The following is a 25,589-nucleotide window of genomic DNA, read 5'->3' as shown; positions in this document are numbered from 1 at the left end:
CTAATCCTTGACCTTTAGTTTAGGTGGCAGGGATCTGAGGGAACTCGTTCCAACACGAGTTTTAGTATTTCTCTGGGATCCTGGGAAAAGTGACAAGAGGAGAGCTGTAGGCTCTGTAGTAGCAGAAAGTGAGATGAAAAGTACGTTTAAGAGTAGACTAGGAAATCAAGAATAAACTATGTCAATCTCTTCTCGGACATAAGGTCATTAGAGGAGACCAAACGGATAAAGACAAAAAAAAAACAAACAAAAAAAAACCTGAATGACACATCGATGAAAGAACCAACAAAATAGATTCAATTACCTTTAGTACCAGGAAGATGATTTGCAATAACCACCTTCTTATGCTGAAATTCTTTTAATTTCACAACATTATCTGTAAGTAGATATCTTTTAGCTACAAATAAAAGAAAAAAGCAAAATCATTTTAATTCCTTTTTTTTTAATTTTTTTTTTAACATTTATTTATTTTTTTTTTTTAATTTTTTTTTTTCAACGTTTATTTATTTTTGGGACAGAGAGAGACAGAGCATGAACGGGGGAGGGGCAGAGAGAGAGGGAGACACAGAATCGGAAACAGGCTCCAGGCTCCGAGCCATCAGCCCAGAGCCCGACGCAGGGCTCGAACTCACAGACCGCGAGATCGTGACCTGGCTGAAGTCGGACGCTTAACCGACTGCGCCACCCAGGCGCCCCTAACATTTATTTATTTTTAAGACAGGGAGAGACAGAGCATGAACAGGGGAGGGTCAGAGAGAGGGAGACACAGAATATGAAGCAGGTTCCAGGCTCTGAGCGGTCAGCACAGAGCCCGACGCGGGGCTAGAACTCACGGACCGCAAGATCATGACCTGAGCCGAAGTCAGCCACCCAACCGACTGAGCCACCCAGGCGCCCCTCATTTTAATTCTTTTATAGTTAGTGAAGAACATGAATAGAGGTTGATTGTCTCTGGGGCGCCTGGGGGCTTAGTTAAGCCTCCGACTTCGACTCAGGTTATGATCTCACAGTTAGAGCCCCAAATTGGGCTCACGGCTGTCAGTACAGAGCCTTCTTCGGATCCTCTCTCCCCCTCTCTCTCTGCCCTTCCCTGCGTGTGCTCTCTCTCAAAAATAAATAAAACATTAAATTTTTTTTTTTAAAAAAAGTGTTGTCTATTTATGAGAAGGCACTCCAGAGAAGTGGTTACAGTAGGAATATACTGTTGCGCTGCCTGAGGGCAAATCTCTCCTCTACCAGATTCCTCTGACCTTGGGCTAATTACTTGGCCTTGCTGTTTCCATCTTTGTAAACCAAGAAAAGAATGGTAACTCTCTCATTGGGTAGTTTCAAGAGAAAAGGAATATACTTAAAATGCAGAGTAATAGCTGACACTAAGTGTCAAATATTTTATTATCACTCACCAGCATAATGAAATTTAATCATTCCCGTAAAGCTATTAATGGACAATCTTACAAATGAAGACACCTGCTCAAGGTCTTTTAGACTCTTAGCTCTCCAGTTGGGACACCAAACTCAGTCTAAGACCTCGACTCCCAAACTTTGCAGAACAGTACACCCAAAGGGGAGAGGGATTTCCAGACAACAGCGTCGCCCCATCTGAAGGACTACTATAGCCCCCAGGTCAAGACCCCAGCCTGGCTGTCCTCTGGTTCCCAGCAAAGGGGCTTCGACGACACCGAAGGGCCAGTGCTGTACACGCGCGCAACCAAAGGGCACAAGAGCATAGGCTGCTCCAGGCCAGTGAGCGACTGAGGCAGGCGCTTTTATTTCCCCCAAAAGCGATGCCTGTTAAGGTGTCAATCTCCCTTCTTTCCCATTCCTCCCCTCCTTCACGACCAGAAGCCCGCGGATACCTCCGAGAGGGCAGCGGCAGCATGTGGAGCCTGAGCCTCCCACCCCGGGAGACACGGAACTCTGCAGCGTAAACAGCAAAACGTGACTCGGCCGCCGAAATGCGGCAGCCATGTTATCCTGGGCCGCAACAACTACGCGCGCCGGGGAAGGGGGCGGAGCATTAGCCTGTGACCCCACCCCTTCCTTTCCCTCAACCCCTGGGCGTTCTTCCTCTTGGTATGCTCCAAGATGGCAGCCCCCATAGCGAGGCGCCTGTTTCTTCTGGCGCGGAGAGTGTCTCTGCCTCCAATCTCCCTGGCAGGTTTGTGGCTGCTTTCCTTTTGTGGGGTACTTCATTAGGCACCTGAACACTCTTCCTTAAGTCAAAGGAGCTGTGGGTTTTCATCAGGACAGGAAAGGCTTCTGGGTTCTAGTTGCTAGAGAAACCGTTTGGAGCGTTGGGTAGCACAGAAGGGGGAAGGTAAGGCCACCGACCTGTATGCTTGCCTAGAATAGTGCCTGCCAGCCCAAAAGTGCGAAGAGTAGAGGAAGTCATGGCATGAGGGCTCTTACCTGTGATTTGCAGGGTTTGTATTAGGGTGGTCGTCTCTTCACTGACCATGAAGAGCCCAAATGTGCCCACCCCAGAGCTAGAACTTTTCCTCCCCGCTTAAGTGTTCTTGGAGGGGCGTCGAAAACCTCACCACCTCACACTTGACCAGACCTTTCATTTCCACATGGGATAAGTATTTCAGTACTAATTTCGCATTACTTAATGATCTGGGGCACAACTTTTGAATGACATTTCTATGCCACAGTTTTCCATGTGTAGAGACAATAGGCACTTCTGAAGTACCTTTGACCTTTGAACAAGTCAGGGATTAGGGACATGATACCAGGCAGTTGAAAATTTGTGTTTAAGTTTTGACTCCTCCCTTACCCATCACAGTCCATTAACACTTTTTTTATGTCTTAGGCAATTTTATACTGTATTCTTAACAGTATGATTAAATGACTAAAATGCAGTAATCACAGTTGATGTTTCCAACATACCTCCTCTAACTCCTGTTAAAAACCGGCACATACACTGTTGTTCACACTTGTTTAGCAACAGCCATTAACTATGGGCATGAAACCTCATTGATAGCCACCAGGTTTTCTGAGAATTAATTGGTTGACCTGGCAGGTGAAAGTGTTTAGTGCCGCATGTTAAGTAAAGTATGTACAGTACCTGGCATCTCATTAAGAATTAGCTGCTGTACCTATTTGCTAGCATGTTTAATTATGGTGGTTACTAAATGCTTTTCAATTTAAACAAGACCTTGAATTGCTTATCAGGGAGACCATCATGGTTGCATTGTGTTTGGGGCAATCATTCTGATAAGGGAATGGAAATTAGGTAAGGGTGACTTACGAGAATTTTCAGTTAGCATTTGTTCTTAAACTGGTGAACGTGTAATTTACACCTGTGTTCTTCCATTGTGGTAGCTACTAGCTACTTGTGGCTATTGAGATTAAATTCAATTTTAGTCACACATTTTTTAAATGTTTAGTAGAGACCTATGCTTGGTGGCTATAGCTCAGAACATTTCCATCATTATAGGAAGTTCTATTGAATAAGCACTAGGTTAGACCCTAGAAGAAAGGAGTCTTGAAACGAGTAACTGGAAACTGTAAGGCAAGTAATAGAATTATGTAGGAACTTCAGTCAGGAAAGACATACTATGTGATTTCACTCCTGTGTGCAATTTAAGATACAAAAAAACATATCAGCATAGGGGAAGGGAAAAAAAAGAGGGAAGCAAACTGTAAGAGACTCTTAACTAGAGAGAACAAACCGGGTTGATGGAGGGAGGCGAGTGCAGATGGGCTAAATGGGTGATGGGTATCAAGGAGGGTACTTGTGATGAGCACTGGGTGTTTTAAGTGATCACTAAATTCTACACCTGAAACCAGTTTTACTCTATGTTAACTAAGAATTTAAATAAAAACTTGAAATAAAAAAGTACCTAAGATAGTGCATTATAACCCATTCAGGATTTGAAAATGCTGATAAGGAGCTTGACTATTAAGTCATCAAAATATTTTGAGCCATTACAGGGTAAGAGAGAAAAAAAATATACTTAGCACAAATTAGAAAAGTGATTTAAATACCTGAAGAGGGGAGTACCTGGGTGGCTCAGTCAGTTAAACATCTGAATCTTGGTTTTGGCTTGGGGATGTGATCTCACAAACCGTGACATCGAGCCGCACATTGGGCTCTGTACTGACTCTGCAGAGCCTGCTTGGGATTCTCCCTCTCTCTCTGTCCATCTGCCCCTGCCCTGACATAAATAAGCTTTAAAAAAAAAAGTATTTTAAAAATAAATAACATGAATAGGGTAGAGAAAAGAAATTTACTGGGTACCTACTACATAGTGAACATTAAACACATAATGTGCCCTTATTTAAACTGATCAAGGTAGGCGCTGTCTTTTGTATCATGAAAGGAGCTCAGCTTGTGCAACTTGCCCCCATTTCATACCATTTCTTAGCAAGCCAAGGATTCCAACTTAAGATTTTGTGACTCTAAAAGGCTATCTGTATCGACAGTCACACTGCTTTTCTTTGGATGGTAAACATGTTTGGAGACATTGGTCTAAAGGCCAAAGTAACTACAAAATGACTAAGAATATAGATACAGCCAATCACTTTTCACTAAACATTGAGATTCTGGTCCTTGGAGGTACCTTTTTAGGATTAAACGGAGAAATTACTTCTTATAGTGGATAGTTATTTTAGAGAATATGGTTGCCACCAAAGCTAACTGGCTGAAGGATAATTAAGTTCAAGAAAGGTTTGTAAATACTGCTGGGTGGACTATTCAGAGCGGAATTTACAGACTCAGACACCTAAACCTAAACCTGTGAGGCTCTTACTGTCTTTAAAAGGCTTACAGAAACATTCTTTAAAGAATGTTTGTTTTAAGGTGCATTGATTTCCTATTGTAGTTTTAACAAATTACTACAAATAAAGTGGTATAAAACAATACAACTATTACAGTTCTGTAGGTCACAAGTCTGACAGAGGGTCTTGCTATGTTGAAATCAGGGTGTTGAAAGGGACAGGTTCCTTGCAAATTCTGTAGGGGACTCTGTTTCCAGGTCTTGTCCCTCTTCATGAAACCACTTGAAATCCTTGGCTGATGCTCCCCTTTTTCAAATACATTTAACACGAGTAAGAGCAAGTCACATCTTTACATCACTCCATCCTTCCTTCATCTCGGTATCTGTCTTTTCCACTTTTATTTATTTATTTTTTTAATTTTTTTTTTTAATTTTAACGTTTATTTATTTTTGAGACAGAGAGAGACAGAGCCATGAATGGGGAAGGGTCAGAGAGAGAGAGGGAGACACAGAATCTGAAACAGGCTCCAGGCTCTGAGCTGTCAGCACAGAGCCCGACGCGGGGCTTGAACTCACGAACCGCGAGATCATGACCTGAGCTGAAGTCGGACGCTTAACGGACTGAGCCACCCAGGCGCCCCTCTTTTCCACTTTTAAAGACCTTGTGATTACACTGGGCCCACCTGGATAAGCCAATATAGTCGCCTCATTTTAAGATCAGATGATTTGTGATCTTAATTCTATCTGTAACCTTAATCCCCCTTAGCTATTACCCTAACATATTCGTAGGTTTGGGAGAGTAAGACATGGACATCTTTTGGAGGGACATGATTCTGCCTACCAAATTTGGCCACACATTTCTACATTTATTACTTGTTTCTATTGGTCTAGGAAAGTTTTCTATTTGCTAAATTTAAATTCTTCATCCTTATACCCTTATCCTTTTGTTCTACACTCAATGGAGATGGAAAGTGATTAGTTACTTTCTTAAAAAGCAAACATTAAATAGTTCATATATATAAAGTGATTAGTTACTTTCTTAAAAAGCAAACATGAAATAGTTCATATATATAAATAGTTCATATATAATAGTTCAGCTTACCTTTTGTAGATTTACTAGTCCTTATTTGTTTTTTTGTTTTCAGTTCATGTGATGCCCTTGAACAACTGCACACAAAGGGCATTCTTGAACTCCTCTACCTTTCCCCACTCTGACCACCCCTACTTTTTGTCTCATCTCCCAATTCGAAATTCTTCATTGACCTAGATAATTGTTTCTTCTGACTCCAGAATGGGGGGGGGGTTATTTTTTTATGCTAGAATGAAGCATATTCTAGAAAAATAAATAGAGAATAAGAAATTCTAATAATAAGACAATAAGTCACTGGTATCCTTAAGTGTATAGCTTAACAGTCCTATCATTAGCTCTTGCTCACATCGAGAAGGGCTGTTCCTGTTTCTGACAGAAAGGAGAGACCTTCCTGGTTTAAAAAAATTTTTTTTGAATGTTTATTTTTGAGAGAGAGAGAGCAAGAGCGAGTGGAGGAGGGGTGGAGAGAGGGAGAGGAGACACAGAATCTGAAGCAGGCTCCAGGCTCTGCACTGTCAGCACAGAGCCTGACGCGGGGCTCGGATCCATGAACCGTGAGATCATGACTTGAGCCAAAGTTGGACACCCAACCAACTGAGCCCCCTAGGCAACCCTGTGCTTTCACTTTCTTAATGGTGTCCTTTGAAACATAAAAGCTTCTAGTTTTGTTTAAGTTTATGCTCATTCTTTCTCATTCATTCCTTGAACTCCTGTCTATTGGGCATTGCCATATGCCAGTCATTGCGCCAGGTGCCCTGAATGCAGCTCTGCCCTCTAGTGAGTTACCTCAAATCTGGCTTGTTAGGTTTTTCTTATTCATAACTAGGGTGCTAGGTTACTGGGCAGGATACTCTGCTTTAGGTGAAGTTAGGGTAAATGTGCTGATCCAAGTCAGATGGAAATGTTTTTAGGACTAACGATTATAAAGCATTCAATTTGTGAGTAAAGCAATAGTTCAGCAAGTATTTGGGTTCTGAGGAGTTCTAGGGCTCACCTATGCTATAATTTAGGGGGAACAAGTGGTTTCCAGTCCTAAACTTACAGGAACAAAATTACTAGCATTCTTACCCATAACCTTATTGTAGACATTGTCAGTTTTTTCTGCATCTTCTACTTGGCAGATGTTGAATGCATGTTGTCATGTACTGAATTATGAACTGGGCAATATTGGTTAGAGTATCATACAAAAATCTTTACATAATCTAGTACATTGAAAATAGGACAAAGATATCTTTAATAAGACATATAAACTGAACTTGTTGTGAAACTACACCTGTTGATAATTGACTTTTTCTTCAGGTAAAAGATGCCTCCTTTCTGCAGCATATGTGGACAGCCACAAATGGGAAGCAAGAGAAAAAGAACATTGTCACCTTGGTAGGTACCTATTAGGCTGTTATATAGGTCAAGTCAATCACTCTATATTTACCATCATGTTCATATATTTATGAAATGATGCTCTTATGATCCCATTCAGATAAGCACATTTTAAGTCTTAAAAAGAATTAGACTGTAACTTCACACATGGCAAAATCATTTTTGCTCTCCTGTAGATTTCTTTTTAATTTTTGCCTTGATGATTAGTGTCCCTAAATTATGTAAATGACTCTTTCTTGTTTTTTGCCCACTTTTGTCATATAGTTAGTTACCATGCAGCTTGTCTCTGTTTTACATTATCTGCAGAGAAAAATATTTTTTATATTTTCATCCTTTTTTATTGTTATTTCTTAACTTGTGGTCTTCAGAGTTGTTTCTGACTCTTTTCTATTTTATTTATTTCCCTTTCCCTGTTCTTTAGGTCATATTACACAGATAGCAGCCTTTCTTTTCTAAAATAACAAAGCCTGGAGAAAATCACTGATCATATGAGCACTTTGTAGAAATATAAATACTTCATATATGTAATATATATTATGCATAACATCAATAGAACATTAATAAAGTCAGACAGTTAAAAAAGGGAGGGGGCACCTGGGTGGCTCAGTCATTCAAGCACCCAACTCTTGATTTTGGCTTAGTTCACAACCTCATGGTTTGTGGCATTGAGCCCTGTGCTTGGGATTCTCTCTCTCCCTCTCTCTCTGCCCCTCCCCTGCTTGCTATGTCTCAAAATAAATCAATAAACTTAAAAAAAATAATAAAGTCAGACAATTGGTGACAGTTTTGTGGGATTGATTTAATATTTTGTCAGTTCCAGTGCCGATCTAATCTTCTCACTCAGATTTCTTTGTCTGCTTTTTTGGGCCTATGTTAAAGAATAAAGTCCCCCTCTGTTTATGGATTCTTCTCATAACAGGGGTCTGGGGGAGACACTGTTTTGTAGCTGTGTGCAGTGGCTAGCTTAGGAAAGAGGTAGGGGTTGCAAATAACTCATTTTCTCCCCTGATGTTGTTATTGCAAGAGCAGAGTTGGTTTCTGTGTCCTGGAATGGGTGTATAGACAGGGACTAACCAAGGCAGAGCTGTGGAGAATCTGAAGGTGAGCCACTATGTACTTGCACTGAAATGTAGAAATCAGATAGACATGCAAATGGATATAGATGTGGTTGGTATACTGGCAAACTCCAATACCAGGAGCGGCATTATCATGAGCGACACAGATTTATTCACAAAATGGTGAACAACTCTTGGTAAAGTTCTGAACAAAGCAAACTGCTTTCTTCAGTTTACATGGTAGTTGCATCTATGAAAAAATTCAGCTTATTTTCAAATTACGCCCCCAAAAGTACTTTGTGTTTATATGTAAAATGGAGTTGTTAGTTATCAATAGGTTGCCTTTTTTTTAATCGTGTAATTGTCTGCCATGTCCTATATGCCATGGTATGTGGGGCAAATATTTTAACTTTTTATTTGCAAATTTTAAACTTACAAAAAATTGTAAGAGTAATACAAAAAGCATCTATAGTCTCTGCCTAGATTCACCAGGTGTCATCATTTTGACCCTTTTGTTTTGCTTTCTCATTTATCTACAGTCACACTTTTTTTTTTTTTTTTTTTTTTTTACCCATTTGGGAGTTTGTGGCATATACTATTGCCTTTAAACTGACTGCTTTGGTGTAGACTACCCGACGTTTCTTAAGAAGCGAGTCCCTTTTTTTAATAGAATATTCTTCTTTTGGGGTTTGTTTTATATTTCTTCATAATTAGATTCAAAAGGCTCCCCGGCCAGAATATTGTCAGGGATATTGTGTCCTTTTCAGGACGACTTCTCATCTGGAGACACCTGATGTCCCTCTGCCCTCACTGCTGAGGTCAACTTTGATCATCCAGTCAAATGTGTCTGATCTTTCCACCGTAGAGTTACTGTTTATCTCCCTTGTGACTAATGGGCAATTTGTGGGGAGATACTTTAATATCATGCCAGTGTCCTGCTGCTTATCAAGAGTTTCCCCCTAAGATTTAGTATCCATTCAGCTTCTTGTCTGAATCAATCTTTAATATAATGTTTGCAAAACAATGGTTTTCCAATTCTATTAATACCTTCACATTTCGTGATTAGTACTCAGTATTCTAATGTAAGCAGGAGCCCTCCCTTTTCTCCCATTTCTTTCTTTCTCTGTTTATTATCAGTATGGTCTTGTGGGTTGTGGATTCCTCTTTTACTTTTAATGATTCATTACCATCCTTGTATTTTAGTGGTCAAATTGTTTCAGAGTTGGCTGGTAGAAGCCCTTTCAACCTGAGTCCCAATGTTCCATCCTGTATCTTCCTGCTCTATCCCTGGAATCAATTATTTCTCCAAGGAGTCCTGCTTCCTTTTAATAAGGAATGGTGTTAGAAACCAAGATCTGTGCACTACTTGTCCTCTTGCTACTATGGGATTTTTGCTTCTTGGTCTATTCAGTAGATAGAGCTAGGAAAAATAAAGGTACGTATACACATAAACACATGCACATACATGCATATAAGCTTACATGTACATACATTACAAATAATTAATTCATGCTAAAACCTCCAATTCCAGTTCATACCCGGAGGGTTCTTCCTTGCCTTCCTCTAGTCCATATTTGTATCAGCCTTCTATACTGAAAACTCTGGCCCCCAACAGGGACAGTGTTTTAATGTGTTGTACAGTCTCTGCGTTGCAGGTTATCTAATTTTCTTGTCTGCTGATGACTCACTACTCCCTGTAGTCATTGTGAGAGTCAAAAAAAAAAAAAAAATACCCCCATATTTCTTTAGAAAATGGGCATTTATGCCATCTGGGGCCAATAGTGCTCTTTTTGGGAACAACCATTCCAATGATGAAACCAACATGGACTCCATGAATTATATTGCAAGGTTGTTATGATATGCCAGGAAAGCTATTCAGCTATTAACACTTTCCTAGGTACGAAGGGAAATTTAGAAAAGACAATTGTATTTGGTGCCTTGGTATAGGATGTAGTAAGCCCTGTGTATTAGGGGACAAAATTATGGAACCTTTGTCATAGATTCCTGAATAAGCAGAAGCTATTTGCCAGAGAATGAGAATTATAAGTCTGCAACCAATGTAGGTAATTGTCTTCTCTCTCTTAAGATTAGTATACTTGGAAAGTAGTAATGGCTACCATTTACTGAATGGTACTCTGCCTAGAATATCCTCTGTACGTCTTGGATCCCTATCCAGTCAGAATTGATTTTTTTGCTCACCCTGTATTCCTGCAGCACTTTGTGTCTTTGTTGTGTCGTTTGATGTGGTGAAAAGTCTGCACTTCGAGGACACATCTGGATGTGAGCCCAAGCTCTGACAGCTTTCAGAAACTGTTACTTAACCCATGTTCTTGTTGCCATAAATTAGGGAGGATTATAAAGCCTGCTTCAGTTAACACTCTGACATATAATAGGTGCTCCCGAAATAGGTGAAATGAATGAATCCCTAGCCTCTTGATTCTACACTGTATAAAAGATTAGGCCATGAAGTGAGATAGGGTTTTAAAACTCCAACTGCTCTAAAGGAAAAGAGGCTATCTGAGACAGTATTTTTTTTCTTTCTACGTAACAAAATGTAATTAAAACTTTCGCGCATGTTTTCCCTAACTCTTGAGCGTTTGGGTTGAGATGTGGGTCCTCAGAATTGAGGCACTGCGCCCAGGGCTGCATCCCGAGGATCGTACAGTAGGTGGCAGCGCCGCCTCTGCGGAGACCGCCGCGCAGCCTTTGGAACTGGGCATTTGGGTGCGGACCTTTCGGGAAGCCTCCTCCGTACGTGCGTGCACGCGCGCGCGCGGAGTCCTGCCCTTAGCATGTGGAGCGCTGTGATTGGGCGCTGGGACCTGGTGCGGGCTCGTTGATTGGGGGAGGGAGGAGGGGCGATATGAGGCATTTACTCCACGCGTCTTCATTGGAGGGCGTGGGGTGGAGTGGAGCTGGGTGGGAGAGGTAAGGTTCCTGGGTGGGTGTAGGGCTTTGGCTTCCATCTGCTTACGTGATTTCGCCTCCACGCGGGTTACTTGCGGATGAGAGATGTTCGGTGCTTGCTCTGACGGGCGTGAGGCTCTGGTGCCTCCTGTTCAGTCTCAGTGGTTTTCTATTAGAGCCTTGGGGGCGCCCTAATGGGGATCTGTCCAGCCCCGGTAGGAAGGTAATTTATTACTACGGAGGTCTTGATTAAAACCGCGGGTGCTATTTGGTACCTACACTGCAGTTTAGGGATCAAGCAGGGTATGAATGCAAGTCATGTGTTGTGGCAAAAGAGTCGAAAGGCAGCCTTCATTCGTTACTAGTTCTGTGCTGAGCACTTAAGACGCACCATCCCATTTAATGCACACAACAGCCAGCTAATGCAGCTGCTGCTTATAGATGAGGAAACTGAGGCCATATTTTGACATTTACTTGAGCCCATTTCCTTTATGCTGAAAAATAGTTTTCTCGGTGATATCTGTAGTAGTGTCTTCCCTCGCACTGAACAGTGGATTTCTTGCTTTAAAAAAAAAAAATACATTTTGGGGCGCCTGGGTGGCTCAGTCGGTTAAGCCTCCGACCTTGGCCCAGTTCGTGAGTTCGAGCCCCGCGTGGGGGCTCTCTCCTGACAAGCTCGGAGCCCGGAGCCTGCTTTGGATTCTGTGTGTGTGTGTGTGTGTGTGTGTGTGTGTGTGTGTGTGTGTGTGTGTGTCTCTGCCTCTCCCCTGCTCACACTGTCTCTCTCTCAAAAAACTAAATAAATAAATAAACATTAAAAGTTAAAAAATACCTTTTGGTTGCAGTATAATGTATACTGAAAAAGTCCATAAATCATAATGTTTACATTGGTATACTATCACAAGGTGGACAAACCTATGTAAGAAATAAAACATTCCTTCCCCTCAAGAAGTACTAATACTGGCCCCCATTAGCAGCTCATGGCTAATATTTACTTCATCTCTAATTCTGATTGTACCATGCTGATCCTTTGGTTTATTTTGAGGCAAATCCCAGATAGTATCTAATTTCATCCATAAATATTTTAATATATATCTCAAATATAAGGGTACTTTTAATACCACTATCACACTTAAATTTTTAATAATTATTTAAATGTGAAAGACACAGTGTTCAAATTACCCTGATAATTTCATAAATCTTTTTAGTGGTTTGGTTGAATCAGTATGCAGATAAGGTCCATACAATGCAATTCATTATATCCTCCCCTTCTCTTGCCTCTTTTAAAATCTTTTTTATAGAAATATATAGAAGTAGAGAGGTTGGTATAATGAACCTCCGGAGTACTGTCGCCCGGTACAACTGCTTCAGCAGTTGTCAATTCCTTCTAGACTTGTTTCATCAATCCCCTTTCCCATGACCTGATTACTTTTTAACATTTGTTAGCAGATCATTTTATGTGTATTTTCACATGTACCTCTAAAAGATAAGGATTTTTTAAAAATACAATTGTAATACCATTCTCATTTTAAAAAATTAGTCATTCCTTAACATCATTCGATGTGCCATCAATGTTTACATTTCCCCAAATGTCTTATACGTTTCTTTTTAATTTATAGTTTGTTGAAATGGGCCCAGGTAAGGTTCATACACTGTAATGTGTTGAGATGTCTTTCAATTAAATATTTTTTAATCTATAAGTTTCTTTTTCTTGCTGTTATTTGTTGAGGAAAACAGGTCTTTTGTTCCCACATTCTGGATTTGCTGTTTTCATTCTTTTGGTGGTGTTTAACATGTTCTTCTACCTTCCATTTGTCTGCTAAAGCTGGTAGTTAGAGTTGGACACTTGATCAGATTTAGGTTTTTTGTTTTTTTGTTTTTCTTTTGGCATGAATATAAGTGTTGTTTACTTTTGTCAAGAGGCACACAGCATTTGTTTATGTTAAAGGCCTCTGTGATGTTAAAGGCCAGTCATGACTATTGCTTATATCTACTCTTTTATTAGGAGCTGCAAAATGTTACCATTTTAATTCTATTGTTTCTTATTTATTATCCAGAAAATGTCTTAGAAGAATTCTCTTTCATCAGCAGTTAAGTTATCTCTTTCATCAGCAGTACAGTTTGTATGAAAGAGGCAGCTTTCAAAATCATGGGTTGACCTCCTGCCATCCTCCAAAAATTATCACTGGTGATAGATTTTTTTAAATATCAGTATGAACTCATGGATTTAAGTATTCCACACATTTTAACCCATTCCAGTTGATATTTTTATTGAAAGGGCCTTACTTTTACCAACTGAGCTTCAGAGAACCCTAGGGGTTCTTGGGCTTTCCATTTCAAGTCAGAAGATTACAGTTTTAAACTGTTTTCTGTACTGGGCTTGCCTTTGGTTAAAATAAACACTGAATTAAAGCATCGCCTCTGAAATTCCTCCACTAACCATGCAGATCTATTGAGGAGGTAGAAGGTGCAAGTTAACAGCATTAACCAGTGAGCAGCTTTTGAATTACAGACTAGGGTCCACAGTGAATGGGACTAAGGAGAAACCCTTTTTGGCAAACTGATAGGGTGCCAGTAGGAGGGCAGGCCTGATGGGGAAGCTCCCTGCTTTCTATGAGAAAAAGTTCTCTGGCTTGCATCACCTTGCTAGGGGTAAGGGCCCTGGTGATGAGCTGAATTGGATTTCTGAGCCCTACTGAATTAAATGTTTTATTTCTGATTTTTCAGTTTATAAGTAATTATAAAGTAAGGGATACCTTTAGGTTTTCAGCACTTTTTTTTTTTTTTTAAGAACTCCCTTTCGGAATCAAAGAAGTATATACACCACTGACTCGTTTGAATTAGGGTGAAGCAAAGCACTGTGGTCCTCTCTTACAAACATTTCTCTCATTAGCTGAGGTTTAGTTTTGCTGTGTCATTTCAGCTGTGGAGGCCTTTGGCTTGTTGCAGTGATTTTTCAAACCTTGCTCTTGAAGCCTGACATTTTCTGAAACCAGCTTTCCTAATCTTTCAGTTCCATATCATCCTCCGTTAGTCTCTTTTTCTTAGTATATATGCGTATAAAGCTTGCCTTTAGATTTTTCCTTTATTGAAACTGTTTGTTTTAAAGCTTCTGGTGACAGACAAATGGATACATGAAAATCTAAACATCTACATTCAGAATGGTTTCTAGGTGTTTCCTACTCCCTCCTTCCTTCTTTCGCTTCTGTACATATGTCATGTGTGCCTGTATTTGCTTTTTAATACTGGATACAGAAACATAGCTTCATATTCTATGTTCTGATCACTTCTAGGAGGTAACAACAATAATTTGTATCTAGTTTATTATGTAAATTCAATGAGGTACACAGATTTTTTTTTTTTAATGTATTCTCAAGTTAGTTAACGTACAGTATAGTCTTGGCTTCAGGAGTTAGAATCCAGTGATACATCACTTATCTATAACAATCAGTGCTTATCCCAACAAGTGTCCTCCTTAATGCCCTTCACCCATTTTTCCCAAGGTACACAGATCTTCTTAAGCCCAGAAAGAGTTTAGTGTTTACTGATGAACAGTCATGTACAGTCACATAGAAATCATAAAAAACCAAAACCATCTAATAATTTCTCACCTAAAACTGTCATATATATGAATTTTTAAAAAATATTTTATTTAGGTGTTTTATTTTCCACCTTTTTCCAGAAATAGAATTCAGTTTAATATCATCTTTGAACTTAAGAGCAATATTGAAGATGTGTTTTGTGTTCTCTCCATGGCAGTTCTCAAACATAATTCACTCTAGTTCTTGTGAGGTTGCATTGCAATCTCTTGGGGTCTTTTGTTTAAAAATTGGTATTTCCGTGGTCTCACTTCAGGCCTACAGAATTAAAATCGCTCTCTGGGTGTGAAGCATAGGAATCTGAAGTTTTAAAGTTCTTTTTTTTTTTTTTTTTTAGGTTTATTTATTTCGAGAGAGAGAAAAAAATGCAAGTTGGAGAGGGGCAGCGACAGAGAGAGAGAGAGAGAGAGAGAGAGAGAGAGAATGAATCCCATGCTGATAGCTTGGAGCCCTAAGTGGGTCTCCATCTCACAAACCAGTGAGATCATGACCTAAGCCAAAATCAGGAGTTGGTCACTTAACCAACTGAGCCACGCAGGTGCCCCTGAAATTTTAGAGTTTTAAAATCCTGCACATGATTCAAATCCTCAACCGGGTTTGTGAACAAGTACCCTCCTATACTTGGAATCATGCAGGATCCTTAAATAAAATCTTTTATGACTTTAAATCATCAATGGTATTGTTTTCTTCAGATAAGAACATTTTATACTAGTATACATTTCATTTCTTGGACATACTTTCACATTGTCTATACAGCTTTAAGTTTCGTTAAATGAAGATGCATTTTCCCATATGGCTTTTGTGGACCTCAGCTGTCTGCTGCGGTCCTGAGGAGCTGAATGACAGGGAAGAAGGCATCTTCTGTGGCACATTTTTTTGAACAAAACCTGGGGATTTGTGGGCCCCTCACTGAAACACGAAGTGTTTTTTTGGCTGTTGAAGTCCGTGGTCCAGAAGCCTATGGCGCTGGCCCTCTGTAGGCCACAGCTGCTCCAGCTTTCCTGGCCATCTCTGCTCTGTGCAGTTTTCTGCCTCATTCATCACGCCAACACTATCGTGTAAGGTGATTGGTCACATAGAATATTTAGCAGCAAACCCCTCTCTGACTTATAATATGCAAATGTTATTCATCTGATGCTTGCTATGCAGCTGTTGCTTTTTTGAGGCCCCAACCAATTTCACTTGACTGAAGAAGATGTCTTGGTGTGAAGGATTAAAATGGAATCTTGAGTTACCACGCTACAGAAGCCAACTCAATCCAACGTATATCAAAAAGATTTGGTACCATGAGACTGCTGTTTAATATCCCTTTCTGAGCAAGTAGGTTTAACAATAGTAATTTGCCTTAATGTGAAGAGGTTTTAGAGACCTCCATGTGTGTGTGTGTTTTAATAGTCTTTAATTACCTGGTGTCAATCCCTTTAAGGTAGTTGTAAGAAAAGTAATTACTTTTACATTATATCAGGTTTTTAGGGTTTTGTGTTGCTTTCCCCCAGTAGCTACTGAGTCGTTGAGAGCATTACTCCAGGGAAAGGAAAGAGGAAAAAAAATGGCTAAATGCACAGCAATAAGTCTTCAAGAATTACTTGTTGATTGATTACCTCTGCTTCTTCTAAGTGTAAAAGACAGAAAATACAAAAAACAAACACAGACTAGCTTATGTAGGCATTTGTAGGTCATAGAAAATATTTTGGATTTTATTCCAAGTATGATAGAAAGCTGTTGGCTGGTTGAGAAGAGAAAATGACAGTATTTGATTTATCTTTTTTTAAAAGTCTTGCTCAGACTGCTGTGTAGAGGTTAGATTGTAAGTGGGGGGGGGGGGCAATAGTTAACATGACTAGTCGGGAGGTGTGAGATTAGCAGTGGTAGTAGGAAAAAATACATATTTATATTTATGTTTCAAATCTAGAGCCTTTAGTACTTGTTGACAGTTGGTTATACAGTGAAAAAGAATGAGGTTGAGGAAGACATCTAGGTTTTTGACCTGAATAAGCCAGTAGATGTAATAGCTGTTTACTGAGATGCGAAAAGCAAGTTTGAGGGAAAGGTTGTAGAATTAAGAGGACCTGCCATGTTTAGATACCTGTTAGGCATCCAAATGGAGATGTCACCTCTGCTGTTGGAAACACAAGTCTGAAGTTACAGGCAGAAAGAAGTCAGGGTAGGCATATATACGTGGAATAAATAATCCGTAGATGATATTAAAGCTGTGGGAGGGCATGAGATCACCCAGGGACTGAGAAGATGGTGAAAAGTCTACCACTGAGACTTAGGCACTCCAGCACTTAGAAGTCAATAAGAGGAGATTTTGCAAAGGAACCCAAGAAAGTGAAGAAAGAGTACAGAATGGTCAACTATGTTAACATGCTAGTGAGAGGTCAAGTAAGATGTGGATGAAATATTAACCGTTGGATTTAACACTGTGGAGGTGGTCTTTGGTGTTAGTGGAATAATGGAAACTAAAACCTGATTTGAATGAGTTCAAGAGAGAAAGGACCTAAGGAAGTAGTAATAGTTGTGTCAGGGATGACTGATTTGAGAACTCTTGCTGCTGAGGGGTACAGAGCAACGGAGAAGTTATCTGGAAGGAGATAGGAGGTTAAAGGAGGTTTTTGTCATTTTGGTTTGATAAAGTTCATCCTTTGTTAAAAAATAGAAGGCAGAGTATATGTGCATAGATGCTGGTAGCTTGGAGACCTGGTGGGAGGAGGATGAAGTTCTGTTGATTGCTTCTATTTTATACTCAGGGAAAGAAGACACAAAACCATGAGCTCAAGGGAGGAAAGAAGGGGAAAGAACATATTGTAACTTTGAGAAGCAATGAGAAGGTGTGAAATAATTCTTTTGAGAGTATGTTGCTTGGTGTTTCAGATCTTTTTAGACTCTGAGATAACAATGTAATCTCAGGAATGCCAAGTATTTCTGTGGATATTCTGCTCAAAACAACCAGAATAGGAATTAGTTCAGGCCAAAAATTACTAAACGTAGTCAGAATGCCTCTCAGATTTGTTCAGAAAATGTGTAAAAGTCATTTCATAAATTCCAATCTTTAAATTTTTGAAGAGCTAATACAGCTAGCTACCTGGTTCAAAATGCAAAAAGAATAAATGTGTAAGCAACGAAGGATCTCCTTTCTTTGGTTCCCTACTATGTAATTCCTTTCCCTGGAAAGTGTCAGTGATAACACTTTCTTCTATCTCCTTCGAGAGGTGCTTTATTGATCCACTGTTTAAAAGCTAACTATATGGTCGAGGGCATGGGTGGCTCAGTGGGTTAAGCGTCTGACGTCAGCTCAGGTTATGATCTCGCGGTTTGTGAGTTCAAGCCCCGTGTCGGGCTTGTGCTGACAGCTCACAGCCTGGAGCCTGTTTCAGATTCTGTGTCTCCCTCTCTCTCTGCCCCTTCCTGGCTTATGTGCTCTCTATCTCTCTCTCTTAAAAATAAATAAACGTTAAAAAAAATTAAAAAGCTAAATAATGGTAGGATTTTAAAAATAATCCTTACTCCAGTTAAGTAAACCATTTTTAAAATATTACTAATATTCCTTCATCCTTTCTAATTTATACAAAAATGATTTATAAAAAGAGCAAGAAAGAGCATCTGTTTTAATAATAACTTCACAATGTTGGCAGCCATCTGGTAGGAGTTGTTATCTGTTAGATTTTTCTTAAGAAATATGTGTATTTGACAACGTTCTTTTTCCTTCTTTGTCTTCACAGCTGATCTAGCATCTTTAATGGATAAAACATATGAGAGAAAGCTGCCTGTTAGTTCTTTAACAATATCACGGGTAAGAAAACTTAAACGTCTATATTTTCAAAGGAGGAGGATGAGAGGCTCTTTATTTAAATGAAGCTGTGTAAATAAAGGCTACCTTTCATAGGAAATACTCTTGCATAGTAGGGTATGTTTTTGTAGTTACTAATAGATATTTTGTGGTAAAGTAGCAAATTTCTATAACTGAAATAAAAAGTAATAAATTTACCAGACTCTGATGTCAGTGATCATTGTTGTGTATCTGATTTGAATTTTTCTAGGATATGATATTCTGTTCTATGATACTATGATTTTTTTATGTTGATACACCCTTCAAAGTTGTAGTATTTCACTTGTTAATATTGGAAGTGATTTTGATATTTGAGAAAGTCTATAAAAGAATGGATATTACTGTTTAATACTGCAGTGCAGTGGAGCAGAGGATAATATTAGGCTGAAAATCAGGAATGGTAATTGATAGTAACTGTTACTGAACACTTTCTATACCAGCTATTGTACTAGCTTCTTAATGTACATTACCTCTATTAATTCATATAATGGCCGTATGAGATAAGCACTGTTAACTGCATTTTATATGTAAGACTCAGACTGGTTGATAACTTACTCAGGTACACACAGTTCACAAATAGAAAAATTGAGCTTCAAACCCAAATCTCTGTGACATCAAAGTCTTTCTCTGTTGCCTCCCTCAAGTAGATCTGATCTTTTCTTTATCATGAATTCATTTTGTGACATTAGGCAATTGAGCCCCTCTCAATTTCCTCATTTCCACTGTGGGATCAGTAGTATCTCCCCACAGGGCTGGTATGCTAAAATGAGATCTTAATTGTGAAAATTCTTTGTAGAAATTAATGGCACCATAAAATTCAGGATGTTTTTAAATTTACGTGAGGAAAAGTAAAGAAACCCTTATCCTTTTTAGTCTCAGTCTTTTCTTTCTGCCTCTTGATATTTTCCTTTTAGTAGGGAAGCAGTTTTAACTAGGTCATAACCTAAATTGTGTAGCCTCAATTTTCAGAGGGGGACTGAAAAGCCATTGCTCATCTCTTACATGATGGATAAGATTTCTGTATGCCATAATACCTGATACTTGTTTAAGCAGCACTTGAGAGCTTAAAGAGCTTCACGTACATTTTCTCACTGGAGTCTCACACTCTTCAGTGTAGGTGCCCTTATTCTTTTAATGCAGATGGACCAGCTAAGTTCCGGAGTGGCTGTACCATCTGTCTTTGCCACACAGCAAACACTCACTCAGGAGAATGAGTTCTCAACTTTAAGTCCTGTGTTTGAATTGTGTTTTATCTGCTCCTTAATGAGATTTCTAAATAAAATCCCTAAGTCCTAGACATTTTTAGAAAGCCTCTCCGCTTTTGCTCTTTTTCTTCATAAAGTTTCAATTTTAGGCACAACATGCATTTTGTCCTACTCCATCCTTTTTGCCTGTGTCTCCTATAGGATAGAATACATCCTTGGAATAATTATTTTTGTTTGTTTCTTTACTTTGGAGTTAGGAGCATACACAAGGATTTTATGGTTCAAAGGAAGACTTTGTTGGTGGAAGGATCACAGGTTGACTGGTTCATAGCAGGGTCAGAGTAGGAAAAATGGTCGTAAGGCTCCATTTTCTAAATTTAGATTTTCATCTCTTGGGCCATATTTTTTCAGCCATTAGAGTCTTTCTCCTTTCACCTACCTGTTCTCATGTTTGGAGTTTGGAACATAGAGAAAATATCAAAGGGAAATATTGATAACTAATTATAAACATAGTAGGAGGAGCTCTCTCGTACTGGGCAAGTTTCATGTTTGGTTTTCAAACAGTTTTTCTTATCAAGGTTGATCTACACACAGAAAAACAGAAGGCTTTGTGTGTTCTTTGCATTAGCACAAAAGGGTTTCAAGAATGGAGCCGTACCATGGGAACAGTGTTCGAATAAAATGGATGTCCTATCTTTTAAAAAAAAAATTTTTAAGTTTATTTATTTTTGAGAGAGAGAGAGCAAGTGAGCATGAGCTGGGGAGGGGCAGAGAGAGAGGGGAAACACAGAATCCAAAGCAGGCTCCAAGCTATGAGCTGTCAGCACAGAGTCCGACACGGGGCTCGAACTCACAAACCATGAGATAATAACCTGAGCTTAAGTTGGATGCTTACTCAGTTGAGCCACCCAGGTGCCCCTGGATGTCCTATCTTTTTTAAGGTCATTGTGTGAATCAGGTCCAATATATAGCATAATCTGTATTCAAAGTTTTTTTTTTTTCTGTCTTTCAGTTTGTGGACAACATTTCATCTAGAGAAGAGATAGACCATGCAGAGTATTACCTTTACAAGTAAGTTTTCCATTTGATCTGACTATATTCTCTCACAAAGGGTGGTAGGTATTATGCATAATGTTTAGCACCTTTTTAAGTTTGTGTTTTGGAGATATTTCCATATCACTATATAGACAGCTTCCTCATTTTTTATATGCATCATATTCCGTATTGTGAATGTATTATTTAAACCAGTTCTCTATTATAGGACTTTAGGTTGTTTGCTCTGTCTCTTTGTAGTAGGTGTAGTAGAGTAATTAACAACCCTGTACACATGTAATTTTATTTTTAAATTTTTTTTTTTTCAACGTTTATTTATTTTTGGGACAGAGAGAGACAGAGCATGAACGGGGGAGGGGCAGAGAGAGAGGGAGACACAGAATCGGAAGCAGGCTCCAGGCTCCGAGCCATCAGCCCAGAGCCTGACGCGGGGCTCGAACTCACGGACTGCGAGATCGTGACCTGGCTGAAGTCGGACGCCCAACCGACTGCGCCACCCAGGCGCCCCAAGTACACATGTAATTTTACACATAATCCTCATAAGTGTATACATTTGTAATTATAATAGCTGCTGCCAAATTGCTTTCTATTGAGATTTCACCAGCTGACATTACTGCCAGCACTGGAGTAGAAAGGCCTGTTTTTACAGGTTGGCCAACAGGTGTTTTCACACTTTGAGATTTTTTGTCAGTCTGATAGGTGAACAATTTTATATATCTCTTCTCTCCCTTTCTTATTCAGATGGAAGTACAGTCTATATCCACTATTCAGCACCTATTTTTAATTAACACTATATTATAAAACTTTACGGACATTACCACATTTGCTTCATACTTGCCCACAGCTGTGAACAATCCTACTGTGAACTACAGACACACTCACCTGTGTGTACAAAGAAAAAGAAGCTTGTTCACTATAGCACCATCTGTGGTAGCAAAAGATGTGAATAACCTAAAGCTTGTTAAATAAGGGACTGGTCAAATAAATTCTGATTTTTTTCTTATAGTTTCATCTATCAGATCAAAATGATACCTTACAACTTTTTATTGTGATTCCTTGTTGTGATTTAAAAAATGTGATTTATGATTTGTTCCAATTCCTGGGTTTCATACATAGATTCAAATTGACGCTTAAAATGTTTTGGGGTGCCTGGGTGGCTCAGTTGATTAAGCACCTGACTCTTGATTTCAGCTCAGGTCATGATCGCATGGTTTATGAGTTCGAGCCCCACATCTGGCTACGTGCTAACAAAGTGGAGCTTGTGTGAGATTCTCTCTCTCTCCCTCTCTCTCTACCCCTCCCTAGCTTGCACTTTCTCTCTCTCAAAATATATAAGTTAATTAAAAAAATGTTCTTAGTAAGCATTACAGTAGAATTTGCCATTTGTCCTTTGTTTTGATTAAGAGAGTTTTTTATTTTTTCCATCTGGGTATTTTTTATTATTTCTTTTAATGTTTATTTTATTTTTGAGAGAGAGCATAAGTGGGAGAGGGGCAGGCAGAGAGGGGGACAGAGGCTCCCAAGCGGGTTCCACAATGATAGCAACAAACTGGATGCGTGGCTTGAACTCATGAGCCTGAGATCATGACCTGAGCCAAAGTAAGACACTCAACCAACTGAGCCATGCAGGTATCCCCTAGGTACATTTTTTAAAGCTTTCTTTGTATTAATGAAAATGTATTCAATTTTCTTTTACATGATTTTGCTACATAGTAATGAGCCTTTTTTTTTTTTTCTTTCTTTCTGAATTGGGTAAATTCTGCCACCTTTTTGGTGTTTTGTGTACAAATGTAAATCTTAAGTACATTAGATTTCACACCTGAAATATACTTATTTAGAAGTTTATTTTTGAGAGAGAGAGAGAGTGTGTGCACGTGGTAGCTGGGGAGGGACAGAGAGAATCCCAAGCAGGCTCCATGCTGCCAGTTCAGAGCCTGATATAGGGCTCGAACCCATGAACAGTGAGATCATGACTTGAGCTGGAACCAAGAGTCAGACATTCAACCGAGTGGGCTACCCAGGCGCCCTTAAAAGCATTTATTTTAAATTTAAGATTGCTTTTAATCATTTCATAATTTTAAATTCTAGTCCTGAAATCATAATTGCAAGTGCTCTCCTAAATATAAATGTATTCTTTAATGAGAGTAAGCCCTGCCTTTTTTAGTGGTTCTTTGGCACCATAGGGCTCCTTTGATAGTTATTTTTGCCTGCGGTGGAAAGTGTATTCAGGCCACCATCTTCCCAGTTCTTGTTCTTTTGCTTTGTTGATGGCAAAATGCAGAAAATAGTTCCAATGTCTACAGAGAAATTATTTCTTAGAATTCTGTCCTGTGGGACACAGTGCCATGATTTTGGAAGAAATACAACCCAAATTTACAAGTACCTCTGTAGTGTATAATTGATTTCAGTGATTCAACATTCAGCAAGTGTTTACTGAGCACCTGTTACATGCCTAGGCTGTGTCCAAGGTGCTGGAGTATAGAGACCAAGTTAAAGACTGTCCCATTCCTCATACGTTAAAGTTTAACTGAGAAATTTAAGTCCCGCCTTTAAGACCATCATGATTCCTCTCATGATGTCAGTTTTGTTAGGCCTAGACTCTTACTGAAAGTTTCCTAAACTCTCTCCTGTTTCCATATAGGTTATATAGAAGACTCTTACCCATCTTAAGATGAGTCACTGTTTAATTTGACATCCCATCCTTTGCTTAATCAAAACTGAGGTTCTAATATATTGAATGTCAACTCTACTTCAATAAAAAAAAAAAAAAAACTATTGTTCTAACAATGACATCGCTTTATTTCTGTTGTTTCTCCTCCCTTCCATTGCCAAGAAAATTGGCTCTCTTTTTCTCAGCCTTTTTTTTTTTTTTTTTAAAGAAATAAACATTTTTGTGACTTCATGAAATTACTGTTATATGTGTATGGGGACTAGGTATAACCCCAAAAAACTGCATCAAGATGTAGATAATGGAGATTGGCTACATTCACTCATTAGGTAAATGTCTCATTCCTGCTTTCCAGCATTAGAGAATATATAAAGGTTGTGCCTCAGCAAAATTAGAAGTTACAAGTAATGAACTCTCAAGGTTTCTCTGCATTAATTGAAGTCAGGAATGTCGATCCAAAAGACACCAAGGGCCTGTGGTATTGCCACCAGTTAGGTCTTCAGCATGTAGTGGTTGTGATGCCCGGCATCCCCACATGGGATGACTTTAGACATCTTAGAGAAGTTTATGATCACCAGTCTAGAATAAGGAAATGAAGCCATTTCTTAATCCCAAATAACTGACAGCTTCTTGGGAGGATTTCTCACTCCCCAGGCAGTACCATCTTTGAGGGTAGGGCCCACAACAGGACTTTGGGCTGCCACTTCTGTCATTGGCTCAACTCTTTCTCTGCCTCAGCCTGTGCGGGTCAGGCTCAGCAAGCAGAGCCTGACTGCTGCGTTCTCCCATCTTCTAGTGATCGGTCTCCCCACTGATGATGTAAGCAGTATTAGAGCCAGAGAAGTTTGGAACCTTGCATGACCAGTGGAGGGCTGACTGAGGATCTGACGTTGACTCAGGTGCACAAGTTCCAGCAGTTCAGGGTGCTGCTGGCACAGGCCGGCTTGTTACCATTCTATCCTCCCAGGAGAGAATTTTAGCCTTTGACTCTCCTGAGGGACACAGGTTTAAAAGTTCAGAGGCTTCAAGATTGAGATTCCCAGGGTCTTTTAAGGAGAGTTAGAAAGGCTGCGTTTGAGAGAGTATGAGGGAAAAGAATATCCAAACACCCCTATTTGACCCCTGGGGGACTGCAACCTGATGATCAGCTTTTCCCCCTACCATTCATTAAACAACAACAACGAACAAACAAAATCAAAATCAAAAACGAGGAAAGGGCAGTGATGCTTAAAACAAAGGAATAATGTGAACTAAAGGTGATTAAAGCAGTTAATACCAGACACTATATAGGTTGACAAGAAAAAGAGTCCCTGATAATATTCTACACATCTAATGGGAAAATAAAACCAAGAGTAAAAATGAGTACAACAGCACAAGCGCTGAACTGACGTACAATAAACAAAATCCGTCAGTAAGAAACAAGAGAAGGCATGCTAAGAACTGGTGGGCTATAACAAAATAAAGGAAACAAGATTAAAATAGGAGAATAAAAAAGTGAAAAGAAAATGAGGTAAGAAGAACCCGATCCCCCACATACTCTGTTCACACCATATGTATAGATACAGCTGGGAGAGTGGGAAAATAGGCATAGGCGTGCTATTGCACTCGTACTCTCAACAGGCCGAATAGTACCTTCTTTGTGAGTGCTTTTCAAGCTGCTTCCAACAAGCCTTGGAGCTGATTGCTTACAGGGGCCTCAGGGCTGTGGGCTGGGGAGGAAAAGGCAGTGACAGAGAAGCCAGGCAATGCTGCCACCAGCCCTCTGCTTCTGTTTCTGCTTCTGTTTAAGCCAGGGAAGCTGTTCCTCCAACTGCTTCATGTATATGTTGGGGTCTGCGGAGAGAATGTAGAGAGGTCTATGAACTTCAATGAGAATAAAACTATGTATTTTCACTAAACTCTCAATATTTAGCATTTCCTTCAATTATGAATATTTGCAACAGATCACAGTATTATAAGCAACATCTGTGTCTTTCTCACTAATAAAAGCAGATTTTTCAAATCTCACACGTTTGTTGCAGATCTCTTGACAAATTATGCTCATCACTGCTTAGAAATTAAATTTGGGGGGGCCCTGGGTGGCTT

The 25,589-nt window shown here is 39.5% G+C and overlaps 2 protein-coding genes across 4 annotated transcripts in view; one reads left to right on the top strand and one right to left on the bottom strand.

The window, feature by feature from the left end:
- PTCD2 (pentatricopeptide repeat domain 2) overlaps window positions 1–1,973 on the bottom strand; it is a 33,751-nt gene extending 31,778 nt beyond the window's left edge. Inside the window, exons 1-2 of one of the 2 annotated variants that reach the window (XM_030322718.1) lie at window positions 1,857–1,973; window positions 305–397 (exon numbers count right to left, since the gene is read on the bottom strand). In XM_030322718.1, the coding sequence (XP_030178578.1) occupies window positions 305–397; window positions 1,857–1,968 (205 nt within the window). In that variant the 5' untranslated portion in view covers window positions 1,969–1,973. Of the gene's footprint in view, window positions 1–304; window positions 398–1,856 lie in introns of those variants that run through there. The other variant, XM_030322727.1, reaches the window with a different exon arrangement.
- Window positions 1,974–2,081: 108 nt separating this feature from the next.
- MRPS27 (mitochondrial ribosomal protein S27) overlaps window positions 2,082–25,589 on the top strand; it is a 93,955-nt gene continuing 70,447 nt past the window's right edge. The window contains exons 1-4 of one of the 2 annotated variants that reach the window (XM_030322699.1): window positions 2,082–2,158; window positions 7,111–7,188; window positions 18,472–18,542; window positions 20,796–20,854. In XM_030322699.1, coding sequence (XP_030178559.1) covers window positions 2,086–2,158; window positions 7,111–7,188; window positions 18,472–18,542; window positions 20,796–20,854 — 281 coding nt within the window. In that variant the 5' untranslated portion in view covers window positions 2,082–2,085. Of the gene's footprint in view, window positions 2,159–7,107; window positions 7,189–15,898; window positions 16,070–18,471; window positions 18,543–20,795; window positions 20,855–25,589 lie in introns of those variants that run through there. The other variant, XM_030322707.1, reaches the window with a different exon arrangement.

The sequence above is a fragment of the Lynx canadensis genome, chromosome A1 (assembly GCF_007474595.2).
Source record: "Lynx canadensis isolate LIC74 chromosome A1, mLynCan4.pri.v2, whole genome shotgun sequence".
In the NCBI taxonomy this organism is placed as follows: Eukaryota; Metazoa; Chordata; class Mammalia; order Carnivora; family Felidae; genus Lynx; species Lynx canadensis.
Note: the sequence above shows the minus strand (reverse complement) of the source record. Positions and strands in the feature narration are given on the sequence as shown.